Here is a 22153-nt window from a genome sequence, read left to right on the forward strand (position 1 = left end):
CTTGGTTCTATTTTGTATTTTTCTTTCCGTTATTTCCACGACTGAGTGATTTATTTCATTTTCCCTGTCCATGTGTTCATATTAATTGTAACTGCTTATTTTTTTACGACACTGTTTACAGCTATCCCAGTTTACGATATACAATATCATAACAGTCACACAAATACTTTATTCTATCATATCAGGTGGTCGATTCAAAGCGTCTATAATGAACAATGAGAAACAAATATTTAAGCTCCCCCTGGCTCCGGTCTGCTGCAACATACAGCACATAATTTCCTTTATTTCAAAAAATGGTACTAGCTTTCTGTTCCCGCATTAAGCCCTGTATGCATACACATGTATATCACTGCACTCTTCCCTCTAATATTTACTACAAGAAACTTCCCTGCCCTGTCTTTTCAATTCCGCTTGGGTTAATCAACATTTTATTTCATTCCTCATATGTTACAAGTACACACACATATATATATATGGGGCAAAACAGTAATTCCAACAGTGTGGACAAGTTTAGGTTGTCAAATTTTCGGAGCGATCCGTGGGATTTTACCGTCTATATTCTTTGANTTTTTTTCTATATATATATATATATATATATATATATATATATATATAGAAAACGGAACTGGACTCCACTGGACTCCTTTTAATGTATACTGGGGAATGTTTGCTGTAGTTTAATTTTCACCTTTTTCATCCTTCGCAATGAGGGTGAATTTATCATAATTATAATAATACAGGGAATATAAGTAAACAGCATGCTATATTTAGTTATTACATTTTAACCCTATCTTTCACCACTGTAGACCAAAAAGGACTCTGCCAGATCAATGCATGGAAGAGTTTATTTATAAGTTATATATGGGTTAAAGGGTTGAGGGTGAAATTAACACTGGGCGAACAATTGGACTTTACCAGTAAATTCATCCTCAATATCCAGGGTTTACGCTCACTGATTCGAACCCAGTACCTTTGAACTCTAGACGGATGCTCCAACCTTCTTTTTTTTCAAAGCCTTTTCTAAAAGCCCAAAGACCACATCATTTATAGCCCAGGTCCAGGTAGACCCGTACCAAGCGTACACAAAGCACTTGAATCAAGTATTTGACACAGGCACCATTGACAGAAAAATGTACAGTTTAAGGCCAGGTTTTGAAACCTTGACTACGAAATCTAGAAAGACACTCTAACCGAATGAGTCGCCCATTTGCAATTCAACTACAAGGATAAGGTTTTCAAATGTACATATTTGCTACAGATTTTTATCGCTATTATAGTATAGTATGACTTTGTACAGAACTGTATTTGCATATAAGATAACTTAGGATTAGATAATAGAAAAGAAAGTAGTGTGTTTCCATATAAAGGGAATGGAACCAGAGAACCAAAGCGTCACAGTCTGTCACTCTACTGATCATGATTGAACTGAAGGGAAATTCCCCATAGTGTGAAGCTAGAAGGTGACCGTAATCCTATGTACAATTAAAATCGTCCACACCATATACTACTCCCCCATTTTTCAATGTGTTTGCCCTCGAACACTACAACAACCAAGGATCGAACTCACCACAGGGGGACAAAGGACATCATTTGCAACAGGAAATATAGTAGTGTGTTTCCATTGGAGATCAAACTTGCAATACCCTAGTTTCCCGGTCCCCAACTAAGTGAAGCCTGCTATACATTTTTACTATAGGACAATCGTTTAATTTAATTTAGTTGTTCTAAAATAATAAATTGAATCATTACATTTTGTATATATATATGCGTCGCCCTTTTAACGTCACTGGCAGAACAGCTCTATTTATATCAATAATTAACCGTAGCCATTTGAGCGTTTGACGCGTGGGCATTCTCAATGTTATCCGAAGCGAAGCGACAAGACTCTCATTGAACAAGGTTAATATATGATGTCATAATTAAACCATGCGTCATGTCACAAGAGTTTCTATTTTTATACTCAAATGAAATGCATTTCTGCTAGTAATTTTCATATTCCGTCTTTTCGTATTGCAGAGTTACATGTACCTTCTCTTGTGAGCTGGTATTGATTGTTACGTCATTGGTTTGTGTGAGAAAATTACGTTGTTTTCTCAAAAACTGATGACGTTACTCTCACAAACAATCAATACCTGCTCACAAGAGAAGATAACTCTGCAATACGAAAAGACGGAATAGTGGGTTGCAGCGCAAATGTAAATATTTATATATATACGTCTATGATTTAACATTTCAAACCAACTTTCAATATCAGTTTCGTTCTTCATCGTGAAAAAATTGAAATAGCTGACATTCATGCTGATATCTCACAATGTTTCTAGGGTAAGAACAGTATTTTTGCTTTTCAACTTGGACCAAGAGCCAAAATGCTTATTATGCAATATGAAGGGCAGAAACTCTATTGGCACATCTTCGGCATATTTTTAATTTTTCACAAATTGACTTATATTTACGATCTCTTTCATCAACATACAAACTGATTACCCATCAAAACAATGATATTTTAAAAACTATTACATGAATATTAAAACAAATATTAATGCCAACTGAGTCTTGAGGTTAGGTGTTCCTAATCATTAATATTTTAGTGAAACGTGCCATGATTACTGCCACTTTCACAGAATATCGTCCAAAATAGGTTCGTAGCGGTTGCAATTGGGACGATAAAGCATTTTGTGTCACTTATTGGTTTAGGGACGAAACGGATTGTGTAGCGAAAAGAATGTTTAGGGCGGTGAACTGAAAAGTGGGGCGATGTGAAATAAAGTTGGGACGAAAAGATCTTGGGCGAAATGTCTGTAATTCACAATACCACACTACAAAAGAAATCTTAAAATTTAGACAGACACTTCCATCTTTAGGCTTCCTAAAAAGAAATTTAAAAACATCATGTCAGAACATCAAGACTCAGACATATCTGCCGCTAGTTCGACCAAAACTGGAATATTCATGTACAGTATGGGACCCTCACAAAGTTGAACAAACTTCTAAAATCAAGATGGTCCAACGACGAGCTGCCAGATATGTCTGTAACAGGTACCATAACATCCGTAGTCCTACAGATATGATAAATTCATTAAACTGGCCAACACTACAAGAAAGAAGACTACGCACAAGACTAATAATGTTCTACAAAATAGTCCATCAAATTGTAGCAATCCCATCTGCTATTCTCATACCATCAGACAGTAGAACCCGAAAAAATCATAATTTCACTTTCAGTCACATTTCAACCAAACAAGATACATATACATTTTCATTTTTCCTTATACCATAACTCAATGGAATCTATTACCAATCCATACAGTCATTGTCACAACAGTCGACACTTTCAGAGAACAGCTCACACCAGCTGTTCTCCACAAATTCATTTATTTTTTATAAGCCTATGAACATAGTCTTAATCACAATTTAAAATGTATGCATTCCAAATTCATTTTCATAATTTTTGGTATTCTTGTAAATGTATATAGGCCACGATGCGCAAAACAGTAAATAATCTTCAGATCATTGACTGATAACCTAAAGAAGAAGAACACGAAGGACTACCTACCACACCTAAATGTAACTGTTACCCATTAGTACTACGTAGGTGTGGTAGGCCCTATAGCTATATCGGAGGAAATTCCACACAACAACTACCTGACTACATGGTGACTTTTATGGCGTCTAGACTAAACCTGTCAAATTTAGATAAAGAATGATAGTTTGGACATTCAAAACACTCTCACCTGAGCTTGTTCCCTTGCAGAAGTAATATATATATAATAGTCTACTGATTGTTAAGTCGCCAGTATTTTCATTCTATTGTGACACGGAAGTCTAATTTAGCAACATGTAAACAAGAATGTAACCTTAATAATAGTCATTCTCATTTCGTAACAGTAAACTGTGAACTGTGAGCTGGGTGGTAGGTAAATCTTGTACCCCGTTCCCGGACCCGGACTGAAACCCCGTACCGGGAATATAAAGATATTTTAATATCTCATTAACGCGATCGTTTATAATTTTTATAAAAATATAGAATAATTTCAAACATTATTTTCTAAATGTGACAATTACAAAAATGTTTATTTATTATCTAATAATTTAGAAATCGACGATAATGTGTTTTTCAAGGGGGTAAAACTTGTACGCCGCAGTCAACCGTGAAAATCANCAAATACTACATAAACATATCAAGTGAGACTCCTTATGGAAAATAACGATCGGATTTGGCTGAAATAGATTCATAAAAATGATTAAATCTAAGAAAATCATCGGTATTTCTACCTGTCTGACCAACGTTTTGTTCAGGGATTTCCCTCTACTAGCGCATGCGCATAGCACACCATTTCTTTGTAAACAAAATGACTGGCCGTGTGAAGTAAGCGAAAGAAAAGTGTTGTACCGTGTCAGCTACGAAACGAAAAGTTGCCAAATGGTCAAAAGATAGCGCAAGGAGTACGTTACGGAATCATTATTGCAGGTGGGCAGTATTCAAAGGAGAAAATAACTGCCGTAGCAGTTACTACGGTGCATGTATTCTTCCGGATAGCCGGTTAAGCTGAAATGGAATCGACAGAAATGCAAGCGCTGTTTATGTTATGTGTAAATATCTTAAACTATATATTAAGCTCGCTAGTATCTTTGTCTGAGTTTGAACACAGATGAACTTGGTTTAATATGTTAATGGGCATGTATTGGAGATAGTTTACTTTGTGTTTCAATAATTATACAGCGGTTTATGCGAAAGGAAGGGTAAGTGACTGGTTAGTTTGATTTTTCCATGAGGCCCTCGAAGGGAAAACTGTTGTGATGGCCCACGGCGTATTATCGAAGTCCGTGGATTTACATAATTTATAATATCACCGGGTTCAATAAAATGGTATGATTTAATTATATTGCTGAATTAAACGATTATTTTTGTTTTTACATGCAAGATTTAAATTAGTACTAATATGAATACCCGGCCTCCTCTGCCCCGGCAATATATAAAAAAAAATCAGAAAGGTTTGTCCCTTGGTGTAGGAAAGGTGTTCGTTTACCCCCGTACCATCTGTACCGGCCACATTCCGGTACTAAATTCAATATATATTTAAATATATCTACTTTATGTTTATGCCTTTTATCATTGTTGACATTTAATTGTGAATGTATGACGGGAGAAGGCTGTGATAAATATATGACAACCTTCGACTACAGTGTAACCTCTGTATAACGAAAACCTTACTGATCCTAGCATTGTCATTATATGACAACCCTCTACTNTGCCATTCCATTTTTACATACATGTACATTTAAAGTTTGTACTTATTATTGACCTAAATACAGATCTTCCCTTATTTTCTGATATTGAAGTGTTTATGTAGTGAGTGCAAACGAGATTCCTGGAACAGTATGATGTCAGCAAAATGTTTACTTCTAGCGGTTCTCTCATGTTATTCGAGGCGGTAGGAAAAGCTTCCAAATGATACTGATCCAATTGCGTTCATAGCCCTATGAACGTAATTTCTTATGGTTAAATGTCAATGATGAACTTAAGTGGAAATGTAAATATTATTCAATGAGTTTCAGATGTAATTAATATTAGCCAGAAACAAATAATTTTTGTACTCTTAATGTGCATTCATGCAGGTTGAATTATTAAGCATTTGTGCAATAGGTTCAAGAAGACAAGAGGCCCAGGGGCCTTGATAGCTCACCAGGTATTGGTATTTTTTTTCAATTTAAAACCTGCTTAGTACCATACATGTTTCTCAAAGGAGTACAAGAAACAAAGTTGCAAGAAGAACTACATGTTAATAAGTTTTAGTGGATAGGACACCAAGAAAATGAGTTTCCATGTAATGTCCAAAGGAGGTAGCCTCCAGCGATTGGTCTGGACCTGCGAGGGGGGGGGGGGAATCTTTTCAGATATACAGATATTCCCTTATTCCCTTAATTCCGATATTGACTTCTAGATTTAGTATGAAACCTTTGTGTACCCTATAGTATGATATATCAAACATTATTTAGAGACTCTCTTCCCTGTAGTGTGATGTATAAGGTAAGAATAAGGGTCTCCTTTCCCTTCAGTCCGATAAAATAGTATTGACAAGATTTAGAGATTTCCTTCCCTGTAGAGATACCCATCCTAATGTTGTTATATCATAAGATTTAACTCCCTTCCCAATTGTATGATGCATATGTACAGTATCTGCCAAACTTTACAGACTCCCTTCTCCATTGTCTTCAGGATCTTATAGACAAGGGTTATGCAATTGATTAAATATTGTAGACGATGAAAATGCTGATAATTTGATTAAAAGGAATAGAAATGTACAGTAATTAAATAATTCAAATTTGATTTTAAGAATGAAAATCAAGTTGGACGAGATTTGAAAAACAAAATGAACAAACAGAAATCTATCACACATAAATGTTGTTTTAAGTTAAAATAAAAACAATTCTTCTCCCTACATAACCAGATGACCTGTTTTCAAGACAGAAATCTATTACACATAAATGTTGTAAAGTTAAAATAAAAACAATTCTTCTCCCTGCATAACCAGATGACCTGTTTTCAAGACAGAAATCTATCACACATAAATGTTGTAAAGTTAAAATAAAAACAATTCTTCTCCCTACATAACCAGATGACTTGTTTTCAAGACAATTGAACCTTGACACAAACTTACTCTTTCTGGTCCAATAATCAAACGACCTTCACCAAAGTGATTGAACACCACAGCCTGTTGACCTTCTCTTACTGTCTTGAACTTCATGTTTCTGTAACAGAGAAAAAGAGTTGGGTCATAATTAGTTCTGTTTGATGGGGTTCCCTTGATTATTGCTGTCATATAAAGGCCTTTTTATGGCCTTATATGGATCAATTTTCCTCTCTTATTTGGCATTCCGCCCCCCACCCCGCTATTAAAGTTAAAAAATCCGCCACTTGTAACTTAAATATTACCACATAAATATCTGCCTTGGTTCTATTTTGTATTTTTCTTTCCGTTATTTCCACGACTGAGTGATTTATTTCATTTTCCCTGTCCATGTGTTCATATTAATTGTAACTGCTTATTTTTTTACGACACTGTTTGCAGCTATCCCAGTTTACGATATACAATATCATAACAGTCACACAAATACTCTATTCTATCATATCAGGTGGTCGATTCAAAGCGTCTATAATGAACAGTGAGAAACAAATATTTAAGCTTCCCCTGGCTCCGGTTTGCTGCAACATACAGCACAAAATTTCCTTTATTTCAAAAAATTGTTTTAGCTTTCTATTCCTGCATTAAGCCCTGTATGTATGTATTCCGTCTTTGCGTATTGCAGAGTTATCTTCTCTTGGGAGCAGGTATTGATTGTTATGTCATTGGTCTGTGTGAGAAAATTACGTTGTTTTCTCAAAATTTGATGACGTTACTCTCACAAACTAATGACGTAACAATCAAAACCTGCTCACAAGAGAAGATAACTCTGCAATAGGAAAAGACGGAATAGTGGGTTGTTTCAAAGTTAACTATATTTATATATTGTAATAGGACGTCCGTGGGGAGAGCCTGTCCAACGTCGGTAGATGAAAGTGATCGTACAGTTATTTATGTTTTCCCCAAATCTACCAACAAGCTGGCCGGCGGCATCCCCAAGAATGTCCCTTTGCGGCCGTCTGTACAGTCAGACACAGGTCCATCAGATGTGGAGGAGTATCCGAGTTATAAATCAATCAACACCTTGTTTCAAAGTTAACTAACGTTTATTACATATCACACGGCTAAGGTAGCCTTTAAAAACATGGGATACAATACGTACATTAATAACACCTGAAACAGGCAGTTGTAATTATAGTCGAGCAGTTGTAATTATAGCCTATATAATTACACTTGCCCTCTAACACTGTTGTAATGGGACGGCACGGGGGCAAATGTAAATATAAGCCTACAAACATAGTTTTAATCACAATTTAAAATGTATGCATTCCAAATTCATAATTTTTGGTATTCTTGTAAATATATATATAGGCCACGCTGTGCAAAACAGTAAATAATCTTCAGATCATTGAAGGACTACTGATAATATAACCTAAAGAAAAAGAACCTAAAGGACTACCAGCTGCCACACCTAAATGTAACTGTTACCCATGAGACTAGTACTACGTAGATGTGGTAGGCCATATCACCTATGTAGGCAGGTCCAGTACACTCTGCCGATTGAGCTTTATAGCTGTAAAGACCTATAATAGCTCTATTGACCTATCTGAAATAGGTCTTTTGAGCTATTTTCAAGTGATTTTCTTTTTTAAGGAAAACGGAACAAAGTCCCATTTTAAAGAAGATTGTATCATTAGGTTGATAACAAAAGACATTAAATATAAGTATTCTTTTTAAAAAAAATGATGTAAAGAAATCAGAAATTTTACATTTATGAAAAATGAAAATAAACATCTAACTGTATGTCAACATTACCATTAACCTTATTGTTTTATGCGACTTTGCTTTAATTTAATGAAATTTGAAATCTGAGAAAATATAGCTCAATACAGCTATAATTTATAGGTCTTTATAGCTATATAGCTCAATCGGCAGAGTTTACTGGACCTGACCCTGGTAGTATCGGAGGAAATTCCAAACAACAACAACATGGTGACCTTTATGGAGTCTAGACTAAACCTGTCAAATTTAAAGAATGATAGTTTGGACATTCAAAACACTCTCACCTGAGCTTGTTCCCTTGCAGAAGTAATATAATACTGATTGTTAAGTCGCCAGTATTTTCATTCTATTGTGACACGGAAGTCTAAATTTAGCAACATGTAAACAAGATTGTAACCTTAATAATAATCATTCTCATTTCGTAACAGTAAACTGTGAACTGTGAGCTGACAGCTAATAGCGTAAACTGTTTAAGATTATGTTTATAGGTGCGTTCGATTGCATGTACATCTTGTAATTACGGAGTTGTCTCCCGTAGACCTTAGCAACACAAATGTAATTTATGAATTCTGTCTGTTTTTTAAGCCCCGCCACTATCACGACATGTATTGATTCAGAGACGTATAATACATGTATTATACGTCTCTGATTGATTATTATTCTTTTTATATCCTCCAATTTGAAGATTATATTTAAACAGAATAATGCGCACATATTTACATTACAAAAAATCATATTAAATACACATATACACACGTAATTACATTGAAGTCATATATTCAATAAATAACATTAATAAGTGTATATATGATGAGGTAATACATACAAATAATCTACAACTTAAACGTGTATATCATCGTGTAATAAACATTTATATTATTGTTTTTAATTTTATATACTAATCTTTATCAGGGTGTGAGATTATATCTACACACTAGGCCTACAGGTATGATAATTTGTGCATCTTTTCGACAGCTGCAAGGTCATTTGTCCCCAAATTAAAATATGAATTAATTCGTGATCTGTCAGAGAGTGTATCAGTAATGTTTGCGATAGAGCACCACAACTTGTCCCGTATGTGTTCAGTATAACTACACTACACTTGAATACAATATGAGTTAATATATCTTGGTCAATAATACCACATCTATGACATAGCTCTTTGGCTTTAACAGTACGAATATTAACTATTGATTTTGTAACATAAAATATCGAATCTTTACACTCCGGGAATTGCATTGCCAGTTTCCATAGTATATGTGCATGGTTGCAATATATTATGAACCATTACAAATCTGTTAAAATCACTATCATTTGATATTCGTTCTTTCCATTCATGTTCCTCTTTCAACAACACAAATATATTCACAATTATTTTCCATTGCCTTTTTAATGGGAATACACTCGTTCGAATATACTTGTTCAACATATTATAAAGATTGTACTTTTTAAAAATGCTCAAAATATCATTTAAAAGTCCAAAATGGTCACCAGATCTGTTCAGCATTGATACGTATAGTCTTCTTAAAAATATACGTGATGACAAGGTATTTTATCTAAATAACACAACCTACCAAAACACAACATATTTTTTTTGTATCTATATAACTTTCTATGGATGTCCATCCAATCAATCCATAGCACATCAGAACGTGTTCTGTTGCTAAAACCTTGAATTGATTTTAAAATAAATCTTTGCGCTCTTTCCAACATAAGTAACTCTTTCTTTGATAAATTCCATCGTTCACAACGATATAATGCTGACGTATATACAACTTGTTTGATACGCTTTCCGGCAGTAACTGGATTTAACGCACTAGGATGTGCACCACTCTTAATTAAACTCATTGTACCACTTTTCAATTTGCTACAAGCACGCATTTTACGTCCATATGTTTGGAATTTATTATTTGACATAATACCAATGTGAATCCATTAAAAAATAATGCAACTTTTGATACCAGTATATATTCCTTTAATACACGGTTGTGTGAAATATAGGTAACCGCGACCTTTATTTCCCGCTACATAGACACTGACTAGACTTTGCGTTTACCTCCATTTTTTTTCTGATCAGTACAAGAAGACCCACAGTCTAACTGTGTATATGCTGATACTTTGGTTAAACTCGTTTGATTGTTCCATTTTCTAATACTAGAAATTTCAAAAGTCATTAAACACTACAGGAGGACACTTCTAGATGAGTAATGCATCATTTCAATGTAATATAAACTTTATTGGTTATACAACAACAATTGTGAAACAAGTTATTACGACTTTTATTGATAACTCTTACTGGCCCGGATGTCAGCGTGCGGAGGTCTTAGTGGGAGGAAACCGGAGTACCTGGAGAAAAACCCTACGTGGTCGAGCAGGTGAACCATATATTTATTCACGTCCAATCGGGGAATAGAACCCCGGCCGCCTTGGTGAAAAGCGAGTGCGTTATCCACTGCGCCACATGTAACGGCATGATTTCTCACTCCGACACGATTTCTCAACCGGGTGAGAAATCGTGCTAAATTACTGCGTTCGCAACACGACTTCTCACCGGGGTTGTGCAAACTATATGGACATAGGTGACACGATTTCTCACTTAAACTCTCTATCTCAATTGGGATATTGCCCAATGACGTGGTGTTTCTAATAATATCTAGCCGTAACAGGGACCGTTACATAAGGCGCCCAAACTAACCCTGTAGTCGCAAGTAATGCAACAGAAAATGATTGCAATGTTATAATACACCTGCACACCAAATCTAAGCAACATTTATTCAAATGCAAATAAAAAAAAATCAACGCATGTCGCAGCAGTGTGCACAGTGACATTACACACTTTTTATACAGAAATTTAGGGATATTGGACAATGCATTATTTTCGACTTAATTGCGGTCCATAAAACAGAACAGAAAGTATTATAGCCCGATATGCCTTAGCAAATAAATAAATATGTATATACCACAATCGCCCTAAATCAGTGGTCGTCCGCGTACTCATGACAGCGGGAAATGTGCCCACTCCTAACACAATTTCCCACCCAGGCAATCTGATTAAAATCATCTGTTACAAGGCTCCGCCTGAACGATGTTCAGGCGTAGTACGAAGTTAACGAAGCCATGTAACAGATGATTTTAATCAGATTGCCACCCCGGGCGAGAGATCGTGTCAGGGTGCGAAATCGTGCCGTAACAGCCACCCGACAATCCTGATATAAAGCAGTATTTGGTTCCCGTACTTAGGTTAGAGTTTGCGTTTAGCTCCATTTCTCTGATGCTAGAAGTCTACTAGTCATCAATGTTTGTAAGCACCAGAAGTATTTCAGAATTCATGTGACGGGTAGGTCATTTAACATATATTTGTTCTTTTCTCATACTCTAGTTAAACTTTGCAAATTGCTAAATTCATTTCAATAAGTCTCACAGTCAACAAAGCGTATATGCACATGTCACCTTGTACCCCATGAATTGTCTACAACTTTGATTTACAGTAAACAGGTACATTCGACACAAAGAAGCATTTTCCATAGGTTACTAAAGCAGGAATCTTAGAGTTAAAGTATCCCGTATGAGGTCACAATGACGTCATTCTCTTTTTGTGACGTAATACTTTGATGCGGATGCTGGTAGTTGGGTGCTTATTCTNACTCCACTAATAGAATTCCCTAATCGTATTTGTCTGAGTAATATATCATTTATTATATATATTTATTATAATTTATCATGTACTGATGTTAAGGATGTCTTACTCAATTTGAAAACTGGTAAAGCTGTAGGACCAGATCTTAATAGTCCCAAAGTGCTCAAGGAAGCTGCAACATCACTTGCTGAGCCACTATCTATATTTTTTAATAAATCCTTATCACAAGGAATATTTCCATCATCGTGGAAAGAAGCAAATGTTTTACCTATATATAAGAAAAGATAGCCGTAATGATGTTAAAAACTATCGACCAATTTCACTTTTAAGTATAATTGGTAAAGTGTTCGAGAGGTGCGTTTATAAACATGTTCATAATTTTCTTCTTGATTTGAAAGTAATAACAAAATATCAATCAGGTTTTACACCAGGCGATTCCTCTATTAACCAATTATTAAGTATTTCCAACGATTTTATTAAGGCATTAGATTCAGGTAAAGAAATAAGAGTAGTATTTTGTGACATCAGCAAAGCATTTGATAGGGTTTGGCACAAAGGGCTGTTGTATAAATTATCAAAAATTGGAATAACTGGATCACTGTTAAAATGGTTCGAAAGCTACTTAACGAATAGAAAACAAAGACTTATAATCAATAATATTCACTCTGATTGGGCAGGAGTTAAGGCTGGAGTTCCACAGGGTTCAATACTTGGACCTTTGTTGTTTTTAATCTATATTAATGACATAGTCAACGATNACTTAACGAGAAGATAACAAAGACTTATAATCAATAATATTCACTCTGATTGGGCAGGCGTTAAGGCTGGAGTTACACAGGGTTCAATACTTGGACCTTTGTTGTTTTTAATCTATATTAATGACATAGTCAACGATATCAAATCTTCTACCAAATTGTTTGCTGATGATACTACTCTGTACATTATAGTTGAAAACCCCTTAGAAACAAACAACATTATGGAGTCAGATCTACAAAAAAATAATGAATGGTCCAAATATTGGTTAGTTGATTTCAATCCTAAAAAACGGAAAGCATGACCCTTAGTAGAAAAAGAAACAGTCAACCACTTCCAATCTTACATATGTGCTATTAAGAAAGATCATATAAATATATGCACCATCTATTAAGGCAGTCACTTTGTCTCCAAAGAATGTTTCTGAGAATAAAGTATTGTGTGAACGTATCTGTTCCCTACTCAAATGGTCAGGACCAAGAAAAACTGGAACTAAATTTATTCAATGCTTTGACTTTTAGGATGAAATGTTTTTGAAATACTAGGCAGGGAAATGTCAAAAAGAGCGAAACACTTATACCGAAGAAGCAGGAAATGGGACCAAGTACGAATCGATTTTGAGAAACTGTTATTTGACCAATCTTGTCCAGACTTTGCAGTCATGGTCATCCAAGAGACAAAAAATGAGAGTGAAGGCTGATTGATTCTTTGATGTATAACACTTCTAAAAGGTCATAAATTATTTCGGATGACCTACTTCACAATTGAAAATTCAAAGACTCTCTTCCTTATAGTATAACCTGTGTAAAAGGGTTTAGGTCATTGCCAATAAGATGAAATGAGCATACACCTGATGACGCAGAACACCACAATTTGTGTGTGAAAATTAACTGATGTCTGGTACGATTTAACTGATGTTTGGCCCGATTTTGCTTCCTTTCGAATTAAAATTTCTTATACATTTTTTACAAAGACAAAATTTTTCATGTGAACAGGACCCGTTAAACAGGTCCTTGATTATAAAGAGAGGAAAACTTATAATAGTTAAATCTTCAAAACGTTCTGTTTCAGATTCTCTTTTGCGCAGATACCTTTTGTAGCAATTCGGACAAATATTAACTTCTTCACTTGAGCAATATCTGCCACTCTTAGTCAGTATATCTAAAAGCCATTTATATTATGGATTTTATTTTACATTTCGTGTACATTTACGAGATTTCGCGAAGATACGATGGCGAACTTTACCAATACATTTACTCTTCATTATGAGATGAATATTAACAAATGTCAATTTCATGGTAATACATGTTTTCCTTTTCTCAGTGAAACTGGGGGCGAAATGTCACGAGGAAGTCTAAATTGAGCACAACATCAAAAGAATATAGAGGTGAAACATTTAATTTGCTTTTATTTTCCCAAAAAAATACAAAGAGTCCAAACAGTCAGTCATAGCGTATACCGATGTTTCCTGTCAGAACGAGACTGTTCGGGAAGAGAGCGAGATTTAGGTACACTTCCATGGTTCGAAATCTGTAAGATTGGCGACAGGAGTAGGATTTTGTACCCATTGGAGAGCCTGTATCTGGTTGACGACCCACACATCCTACAATGGCAAGTTAAAGAAAATTATTATGGCTGTGTGATGCAAATAGCACTTTCTCTTACACTTGATATAGTCATTTCTCTCATTTCCCTGTGTGCAAGATAGAGCTGTCCAGGGTAAGAAAGGGGCATAGGAATAATATAATCCATCCCTGATGTGAGGTATGGATAAGGTAATTCAAACCCAAGGGATAAGATAGTGAGCAGGAGACCCGAGGCTTTGCCGATGGTCTTTTGCTCAATATTTTATCCCGAGAGTTTGAATAACCTTATCCTTATAACCTCACATCAGGGATGGATTCTATTTCTTGCTTATTACCTAAAACCTGTAAAAACAGATGCTATTCTAGAAAAATTGTAAACTGTCCGCGCATTACCCATTTGCATATGCAGCACGGATGACAATTGTTAACGACGTCAATGACCCTGACTGACCCCAAAACGTCATAAAATGACGTCACGAACAATAGCGTGACCCGAAAGGTCACTATAAGTCGCCGCCAGTCTTCGCGTGGATAGAATTTTCCAGCACCGCCGGAAATGCGGATATCTCGGTCTAGTATGCAAGAAATACTGAATAGTGTCTATATACACGGTAGCTGGTATCGGTTAATTAGAAGGAACGCACGTGTTAGTGGGTGTTAAATATTAAGGTGTCGTATGCATTACTTTTGTGCAATGTATAGTTAAGCTTTTCAATCACATATATATATTAAATCAAGTCCGTTTCATTAATGTAAATAGTTAAGGGCATCACGATAACATTATTTAGTGGGGCATGCCAGTCTGCACTTAAGGCTTGATACAGAGGTATTTCTTGGAGAAGATGACTAGGCTAAGTGATTGTGGGAGGCTGTAGCTTACAGTAAGGAACCCGACCAACACTTGGGGGAAGAAGAAGGTTGTGACCTTGTCTACCCCGGATATCTGCCTACCTGTGAAGACAGATTGTATTTCAAGGACAATGTATGCATAGATGGATAGCTGCTCATTGATATGATGTACCAGTGCTTATTCTCTGTATAAATACAGTTACTCAATTGTGTGAACGTGACAGTGGATGCGATATATTTTGTGTTCTTAATATATGTTGTAATTAAATATTGTAAGTATCATAAGAGTTGACAATATGCTCATCCCGTTACAAGTAGTCATATATACTCATTGACCTTTGACCATGTGACACTCACATCAAAAGCTGCCCGAACGTACTCGACGAACTGTATGAGACCCTCTCGTTTGTAGTCAATCTTCATCCATACGGGGTCCACAACTACTGTGTAAGGGGCCCGGTTTCCGTCGTAGTGTTTGACAAAGCTGCAAGCAACAAATGTAAGGAATTATGACAAATTTTAACCCTTTCACCACTGTCGACCATAATGAACTCATCCATATCAATGGATGGTAGATTCTACTAAAGTAACATAGGGGTGAAAGGGTTAACATAGAAGATTAAATAAAAAGGTGTCTCCACGAACGAATATGAGTCAATTGTTTTTAAACTTATTTCTTGTTATAGTAAGTTGTGTAAAATATGATAATATTAACGGTAAAAGACTATGTTATCTCGTTGCAGAGAAAATTGTTCTGTTGTTTTAAATTCAAGATTGTTTACATCAAATACCTTGTTCGTAAAAATAACACGTAAGTTCATGGTACAAGTATGTGGTATGATGATGACGATACAGGACTCTTATTTATAATTGTGCTTTGTGCCAACATGATCGGTTGTCACGGGAACACAAAAACCTCGTCTACATCCTCCTCACTTCATTATGTTCTGTCAGTTTTTTCCACCATTTTTTGTGTTTATTTATCGAATAGAACAAAAACTATTTGTGTTTATTTATCGAATAGAACAAAGATTATTTGTGTTTATTGGTATATCTGAAAGGCCATTTCTATTTCAAGATTATCTTATTTCGATTTACAGAACTGTTTATTATTGTTATTTTCCATAAAAATCATAGCATAAGTCATACGATAGAACATGTGCTCTTACGTAAATGAATACTGTTAGTCAAAAATTGTCAAAATGATGTTAAAAATGGCGGATAAATACATGTACTGGCAGAATCTGTTGAATTGATGGCAAACTGAAAGTGAAGGGTTCTGTTCCCATGGTAACCGATCAGGCTGCTGCCAACGAGCACGGATGTATTGCACAAATGAGTTACTTGTTTCTGTAATGCTGGAAGAGTATACTACGGTTCTTTACCAAAATAGACATGTCTTACTTTCTGTGTATGATGTTGCCAACTAAAGGGCAGGTATAGTGATTTTTGCAAAAGGGCTCAGTCAATTAACTTCAAGCTGAACTATAGAAATCAAGAGGGCCTACTTGATGATAAGGCAAGTTACGTGGAAAAGTTCGTCGCTCGGTACGAAGAGTTACATGTACTTCTGATTAGATAAAGTTATATTTTGGTAAAGTTTTGCTGGTCAGTGATATGTTGACGTACTTGTTGTAGAGAATATCGAAAGCATCTTTCTTCGTCTCGATATTCGGACATCCCTGGGGAGTTGCACATTTCTCATCATTGAATTCCAACTCAGGAATTAAGACCTGCCAGCGACCTGAAGGTAAAAAGAAAGCATGTCCTTTATTAATGATGAGGAAACGTTACGGGCCTACCTATGGTGACGTCATGCCTTTGGAGCTTACACACGTGGCTGCGGCCATTATGCTTCCCTTCTGCGTACAGATCAGCATACGCAGAAGTCACTTCCGAAACAATTTTGACATTCCCCCATCCCTCTACCAAAATCGAATAAGAAGGAAGTTAGAATACGGGAATTTTCATTTAGAAATTCCTGAAAAAAAGTTAGTGAAATTCGCGGCTCATAATTATTAACAGGAGAACTACAATTGTTTACCTGGAAATTTCAAGTTAACCGCCTGGCCGCCATTGCACGTGAATGATCCGTAATCGTAGTCGTAAGTGAAAGGCCACTTTAGCGTCGACTGCGTGGCGTACTCCGACGTGCCACAACTGGAGTCGTACAGAAACTGTTGGTCGGCGATACCTGTAACATTGGTTTGGTTTGGTTTAATTTTGTTAAACGTCCTATTAACAGCTAAGGTCATTTAAGTATGTGCCTCCATGTGTGTAGGGAATGCGTGCTTACGTGTGTGTATGCAGGAGACAGGGTATGTTGGAGTTTTTGCCTCCTTGTGATAGCGCGGATCTGATGCCAACTTTATAGCGCTATGTCACTGAAATACTATGCGGAAGACACCAAGCACAAAATTCCGCCTGGTCACATTATACTGACAACGGAGGAAACAGTTGTTGCCATTCCCTTAAATGCTGAACGTTAAACAGGGACTTTGGTATGTCCCGGCCTGGGGACAAAACCCATTGCCTTCCTCACCTGGGCGAACGCTCAACTTTAAAGCCAAAAGTGAGGTGTTGCCCAGGAAATAAAAGGTAGTTAGAAGTAGAAAGAAAGATAAAGATCCCAACAATGGCAGTGGGTGCAGCAGATATATTTTGGTCGCTTTTGTGTCCCAAAATAGTAACAACACGAAGGTAGCACACTCTAGATCTGTTACTTTCTAATACTCAGATATTTTACAGTTACTGGCACAATAACATGCAGATGCATTTTACTTTTAATTTAGATTACAGAATTACCATAAAGTTGTTTGTGCAATCTATATATTTACATGCTTGGGCAGGTGACATACTTTTAATTTCTGATTGGGGAGTCGAACCCCGTCGCCAAGGTAAAAGTCGGGTGAGCTGCCCACCCGACCACGTTCCAGGAAAGTACCGATGGTTCCCAATTGGCGTCACATATGACCAAGAGAATCCACCACAATAGTCATAAACAGTCCACTGGTTTGACCAAAACTAATGGATACATGTGCTATAAATAATTCTAATTTTGTGAGATGTTTTTTTCTCTTCAGTTTTCTCATGGACGATTGACCTCACTAAATATCTTTCAGCTGAACAACAAAGTCATGGAGTTTATATTTCCTATATTTATTTATTTATTTATTTATTTGATTAATCTAACTGCTTATTTGTTTATTTAATATAATTATTTACGGTCGTTATAAAACGGAAATAGTTCCTCCGTGAAACAAGTGTTAAATATAGAAACATTTATATATTGGAAGCGGCCATGTAACGGCAAAGGGAGGTTACTCGTTGTACTAAGACATGTAAACATACGAACCTATAAACATATCATCTCCTCCCGGGGCCAGCTGAGGGGCACGGTAACCAAAAACCTGTTTCTCGTCGATACTTGCACCCACGATCTTAGCTTTGACTCCTTGCAAACAAATTCAAAAAAACATCACACAAACATACAACAAATATTGATATTGTACAAATATATATATTTAATATACTGTAGAATATAAACGGTTTTAGAATTATCACTAAGGTTAACCATATCCAAAGACTAGACCCAAACTTGCTTGATACGTAACACAGATGCTAGAGCTGATAATGATTATAATAATAATTATGCTATACAACATTCATATAGCACCCTATATAATTTGTAAAATTACTCTAAAGCGCTTAACAGCATATGGAAAAAGAACAAGTTATAATTGTTAAAGAAACAAGGCATACAATCCCTAATATTCATTAAGCAAGAAGAAAAATAAATCTATGTACACACAAGTGAAGAGTTTAAACATATTTTATTGTCATGCAAATGGATTGGGCACAAGTTATTAATCCTATATTAAGCCCTTTCCCAGCAAATTACAAACATATATATACATGTTATAAGATGACAGACTCAATAATATACATATATACACTTTTTCTTTTTTTCAATTGCATTCATGCATATATCGAGAGAGAGAAAAAGACAGGGGGGGGTGGGGGGTAAATGAATAAATAAAGTATGGTAATGTACATGACGTCTGTGTAAAGAAACTAAAATGCAGATGAGGAGAGGTAAACAATTTTTTAAAAGGAAAGGAAAAAAAAAGAAAGAACAGACTTCATAAGATTTCGGTTAGTGCAACCGAAAAAAAAAGCCTTGCCTAAGTCCGAAATATAGTTAGGAGGAGGGGCCAATGGATTTACATCTAAAATTCTATTTTGTGTTCCGTTTAGACAGACTATCGTCTGCTCAATGCTGTTTCGGATTACTCAGGACCCTTTGGATACGTCACCTTTCATCAAGTCAATCCATCCCGTGGATGTTGTCGGCAGTGTTCCGTTAAAGGAACTAACTCCAATCTCAAATTTCTTTTCATAGAAAGCCTTCACGGAGTCGTAGTTAGTGTTGAGGTCCTGGATGTAAAATGTGCCCGTGATGGGACATCCGTTCGGGTTGTTGACAACAAAGATCTGTAAAAAAAATATCGTCCGCCATATTGAAAAATGGCTGCCATAATGTTATGACCCTTATACATGGGTAGTCTGTGTCAACCAGACGCTTGATCACTGCGTAGCTTGCACAGACACCAAGAGTCTGGTTGAACGTGACTATTACATGGAATGCATAGATAATCAGGGCTAACTATGAAAAACGATGGTGTGCAACCATACTCTATACCAGGTATCGAACAAGAAGGATTATAAGAAATGTCCATTGATAGGGATTTTATATCAACGTGAGAACCTGGAGTACATGTACATACATGCCGAGACGTCTTCGGCATACTGGAAGGACTACTTCCTGTTAGCCTTTCCGTTCAAAGAAAGTCTAGTACATGTATATATAATTCGGCCCTAACTCACCCAGTCAAGGAATCATCTAACATTCGGAACTCACTTTCTCGATAAAAAATACTCTTACGTTCCGAACTCACCTTCCCGATCAAAGATACTTTAATATTCGGAACTCACTTACCGAGTCAAAAAGGGTCTAGTTTTCGGAATGTATATAGCTGATCAAAGATAGTCTAGTATTCGGACTACACATAATTCTCATAAGAGTCTACTATTTGTAAATTATTTATCTGGTCATAGAAATCCGTATACTCGGAATTGACGTACCTTCATATTCGCCCCTCACACTAAACAAACTATCGCACTATCGGGATTACTACGGTAGTGCCATTGCGTACGTCTAATCATTTTTTTTATGTTTGAGGAGTCAAGCGAAACATGCACCTCACATGGAGGAATGTAACAATTTTCCTACATACCTGCTCATAGAGGGGCGCGTACTCCGTGTTCAGGGTGTAGTCCATTGAGATGGTCACGATTTGTGGAGTTTCCTGTGGCGTTAGCGCACCTGGAATATCCGTATCAGAGAAACAACGGCAATTCGGAAGAAGGCAGGCATCCTTGTCACACGGTTCTGGAGTCTGTGCCAGACTTAGTCCAATAATTACCGTGAAAGTTGCTAGGAACATCATTTTGCCTCCGAAGTCTCCGCGTGGTTTACGGGACGGTGTCGTGTTAGTACGGGACGTCGAGGGTCACTGCGGCGGTCGGGGTATTGCGGATGGTTGTGTGATACCTTATCTAACATTGCTGTACTTAAATCTGTTGCCCGGCTTTTATCAGTAGCAGTGGCCCAAAAACTGTCTCAAGTGTCCTGTCCTGTCGATATTTAGTTATTAAAGTCACTATCTTGCCCCTCTACCGTTCCTCTACACTACAACCATCACACAACCACACACAAACGCAAAAGCATTCCGTAGACATGTGTTTTAATAATACGTTGAGTAGTTCTTTTTCAATCAATATGTATGTGCTTGATTAATTGAATTGTATACTACAACCGCGATTGTGTCGTAAAAGTTCAGTTTATAAGACATTTTCTATCAATTAAGGTTATAAAACCAGTCATATTTTGATAGCCGGTTACTCGAACAATTTTCCGAGCGAGTAACCGGTTAATCGGTAAGTGGTTATCAAATAAATAACAGCAACAAACACATATGTTTAGAAAATGTTCTATCTAAAACGTATTTCCACCACAAACATACATTAATGAGCATACTAGTTTACTTGTGTATTTCAAGCTTGACGCAGGAAATGGTTGCATGCAACCTCAGTTAGTATGGTTAAGTAATTGTATGACTATTCGGTTATTGATTTTTGTAACCGTTTCGTGGTCTTCCTACCGGGTAACCAGTTAAAGGGCTAGCCGTTGACAACCCTGCAGTATCAATGTATTCAATGAAGGATTGACGCCGTCTACGGTAGTATGAACGCAGTTGACAACGAACATATGCTATGGTGCGCGTTGTGCTAGGACAATATAGTTCCAGTGAATCTACATCGAAATATGAGTAAATTTAGAAAGTACGCAGTAAACAACACTATTTGTTTTCCTTTCATTGTTTTCAAATTTCAAATTAAGCAATGTGAGAAGCGCTTTGAACTTTTCTTTTCATTTACAACGGTAGTCATGTACGCGCATTGCCACACTGCTCATGGAGTGACGCGGTCAGAACAAAGCCGCCATTTTTGACGTTACTGCCACAGACATTTGTATGTGCATCCATGACATCAGCAGTTTGTCAGCATTCTTTTGTTGTAGATCCAAGCATTGGTTGTCATTGGACTGTTATCTCGCTGAAGTATGAACGGCGCCATATTTGAAACAAGCATCAATCCGCCGATCCTTTTTTCACTGCGTATACGCGAATTCATACGCAGTCAGAGTTTACTAAGCTGAGGAAGGGAGGCATGTAGATATGTAGTTTGAATGAGACAAGTCGTTGGGGGAAAAAACTTCAATGCTCAAACTGGAAAGTTCAAAATAGTGCGGTGTTGTTTGACGCAGGTTTCACATTAATAAGGTGTATCGGAGGTTTGGA

General features: G+C 36.5%; 2 protein-coding genes across 2 annotated transcripts in view; both read right to left on the reverse strand.

Annotated features, from left to right (window-relative positions):
* LOC110460686 overlaps positions 1 to 3755 on the reverse strand; it is an 18155-nt gene extending 14400 nt beyond the window's left edge. The window contains exon 1 of the mRNA XM_021513737.1: positions 3732 to 3755. The gene's annotated coding sequence lies outside the window, so the exon portion shown is untranslated. The remainder of the gene's footprint in view (positions 1 to 3731) is intronic.
* A 10422-nt stretch (positions 3756 to 14177) lies between these two features.
* On the reverse strand, positions 14178 to 20843 carry LOC110460687. Its single transcript, XM_021513739.1, has 7 exons — positions 20528 to 20843; positions 19547 to 19724; positions 18586 to 18684; positions 17275 to 17424; positions 16860 to 16974; positions 15588 to 15714; positions 14178 to 14398 (listed from the first exon to the last, which is right to left on the reverse strand). Exons 1-7 carry the CDS (start codon positions 20738 to 20740, stop codon positions 14300 to 14302), a joined length of 981 nt encoding a protein of 326 aa, XP_021369414.1. The 5' UTR covers positions 20741 to 20843; the 3' UTR covers positions 14178 to 14299.
* Between the last annotated feature and the right edge of the window lie 1310 nt (positions 20844 to 22153).

This window comes from Mizuhopecten yessoensis, unplaced genomic scaffold, assembly GCF_002113885.1.
Source record: "Mizuhopecten yessoensis strain PY_sf001 unplaced genomic scaffold, ASM211388v2 scaffold10449, whole genome shotgun sequence".
Taxonomy (NCBI): domain Eukaryota; kingdom Metazoa; phylum Mollusca; class Bivalvia; order Pectinida; family Pectinidae; genus Mizuhopecten; species Mizuhopecten yessoensis.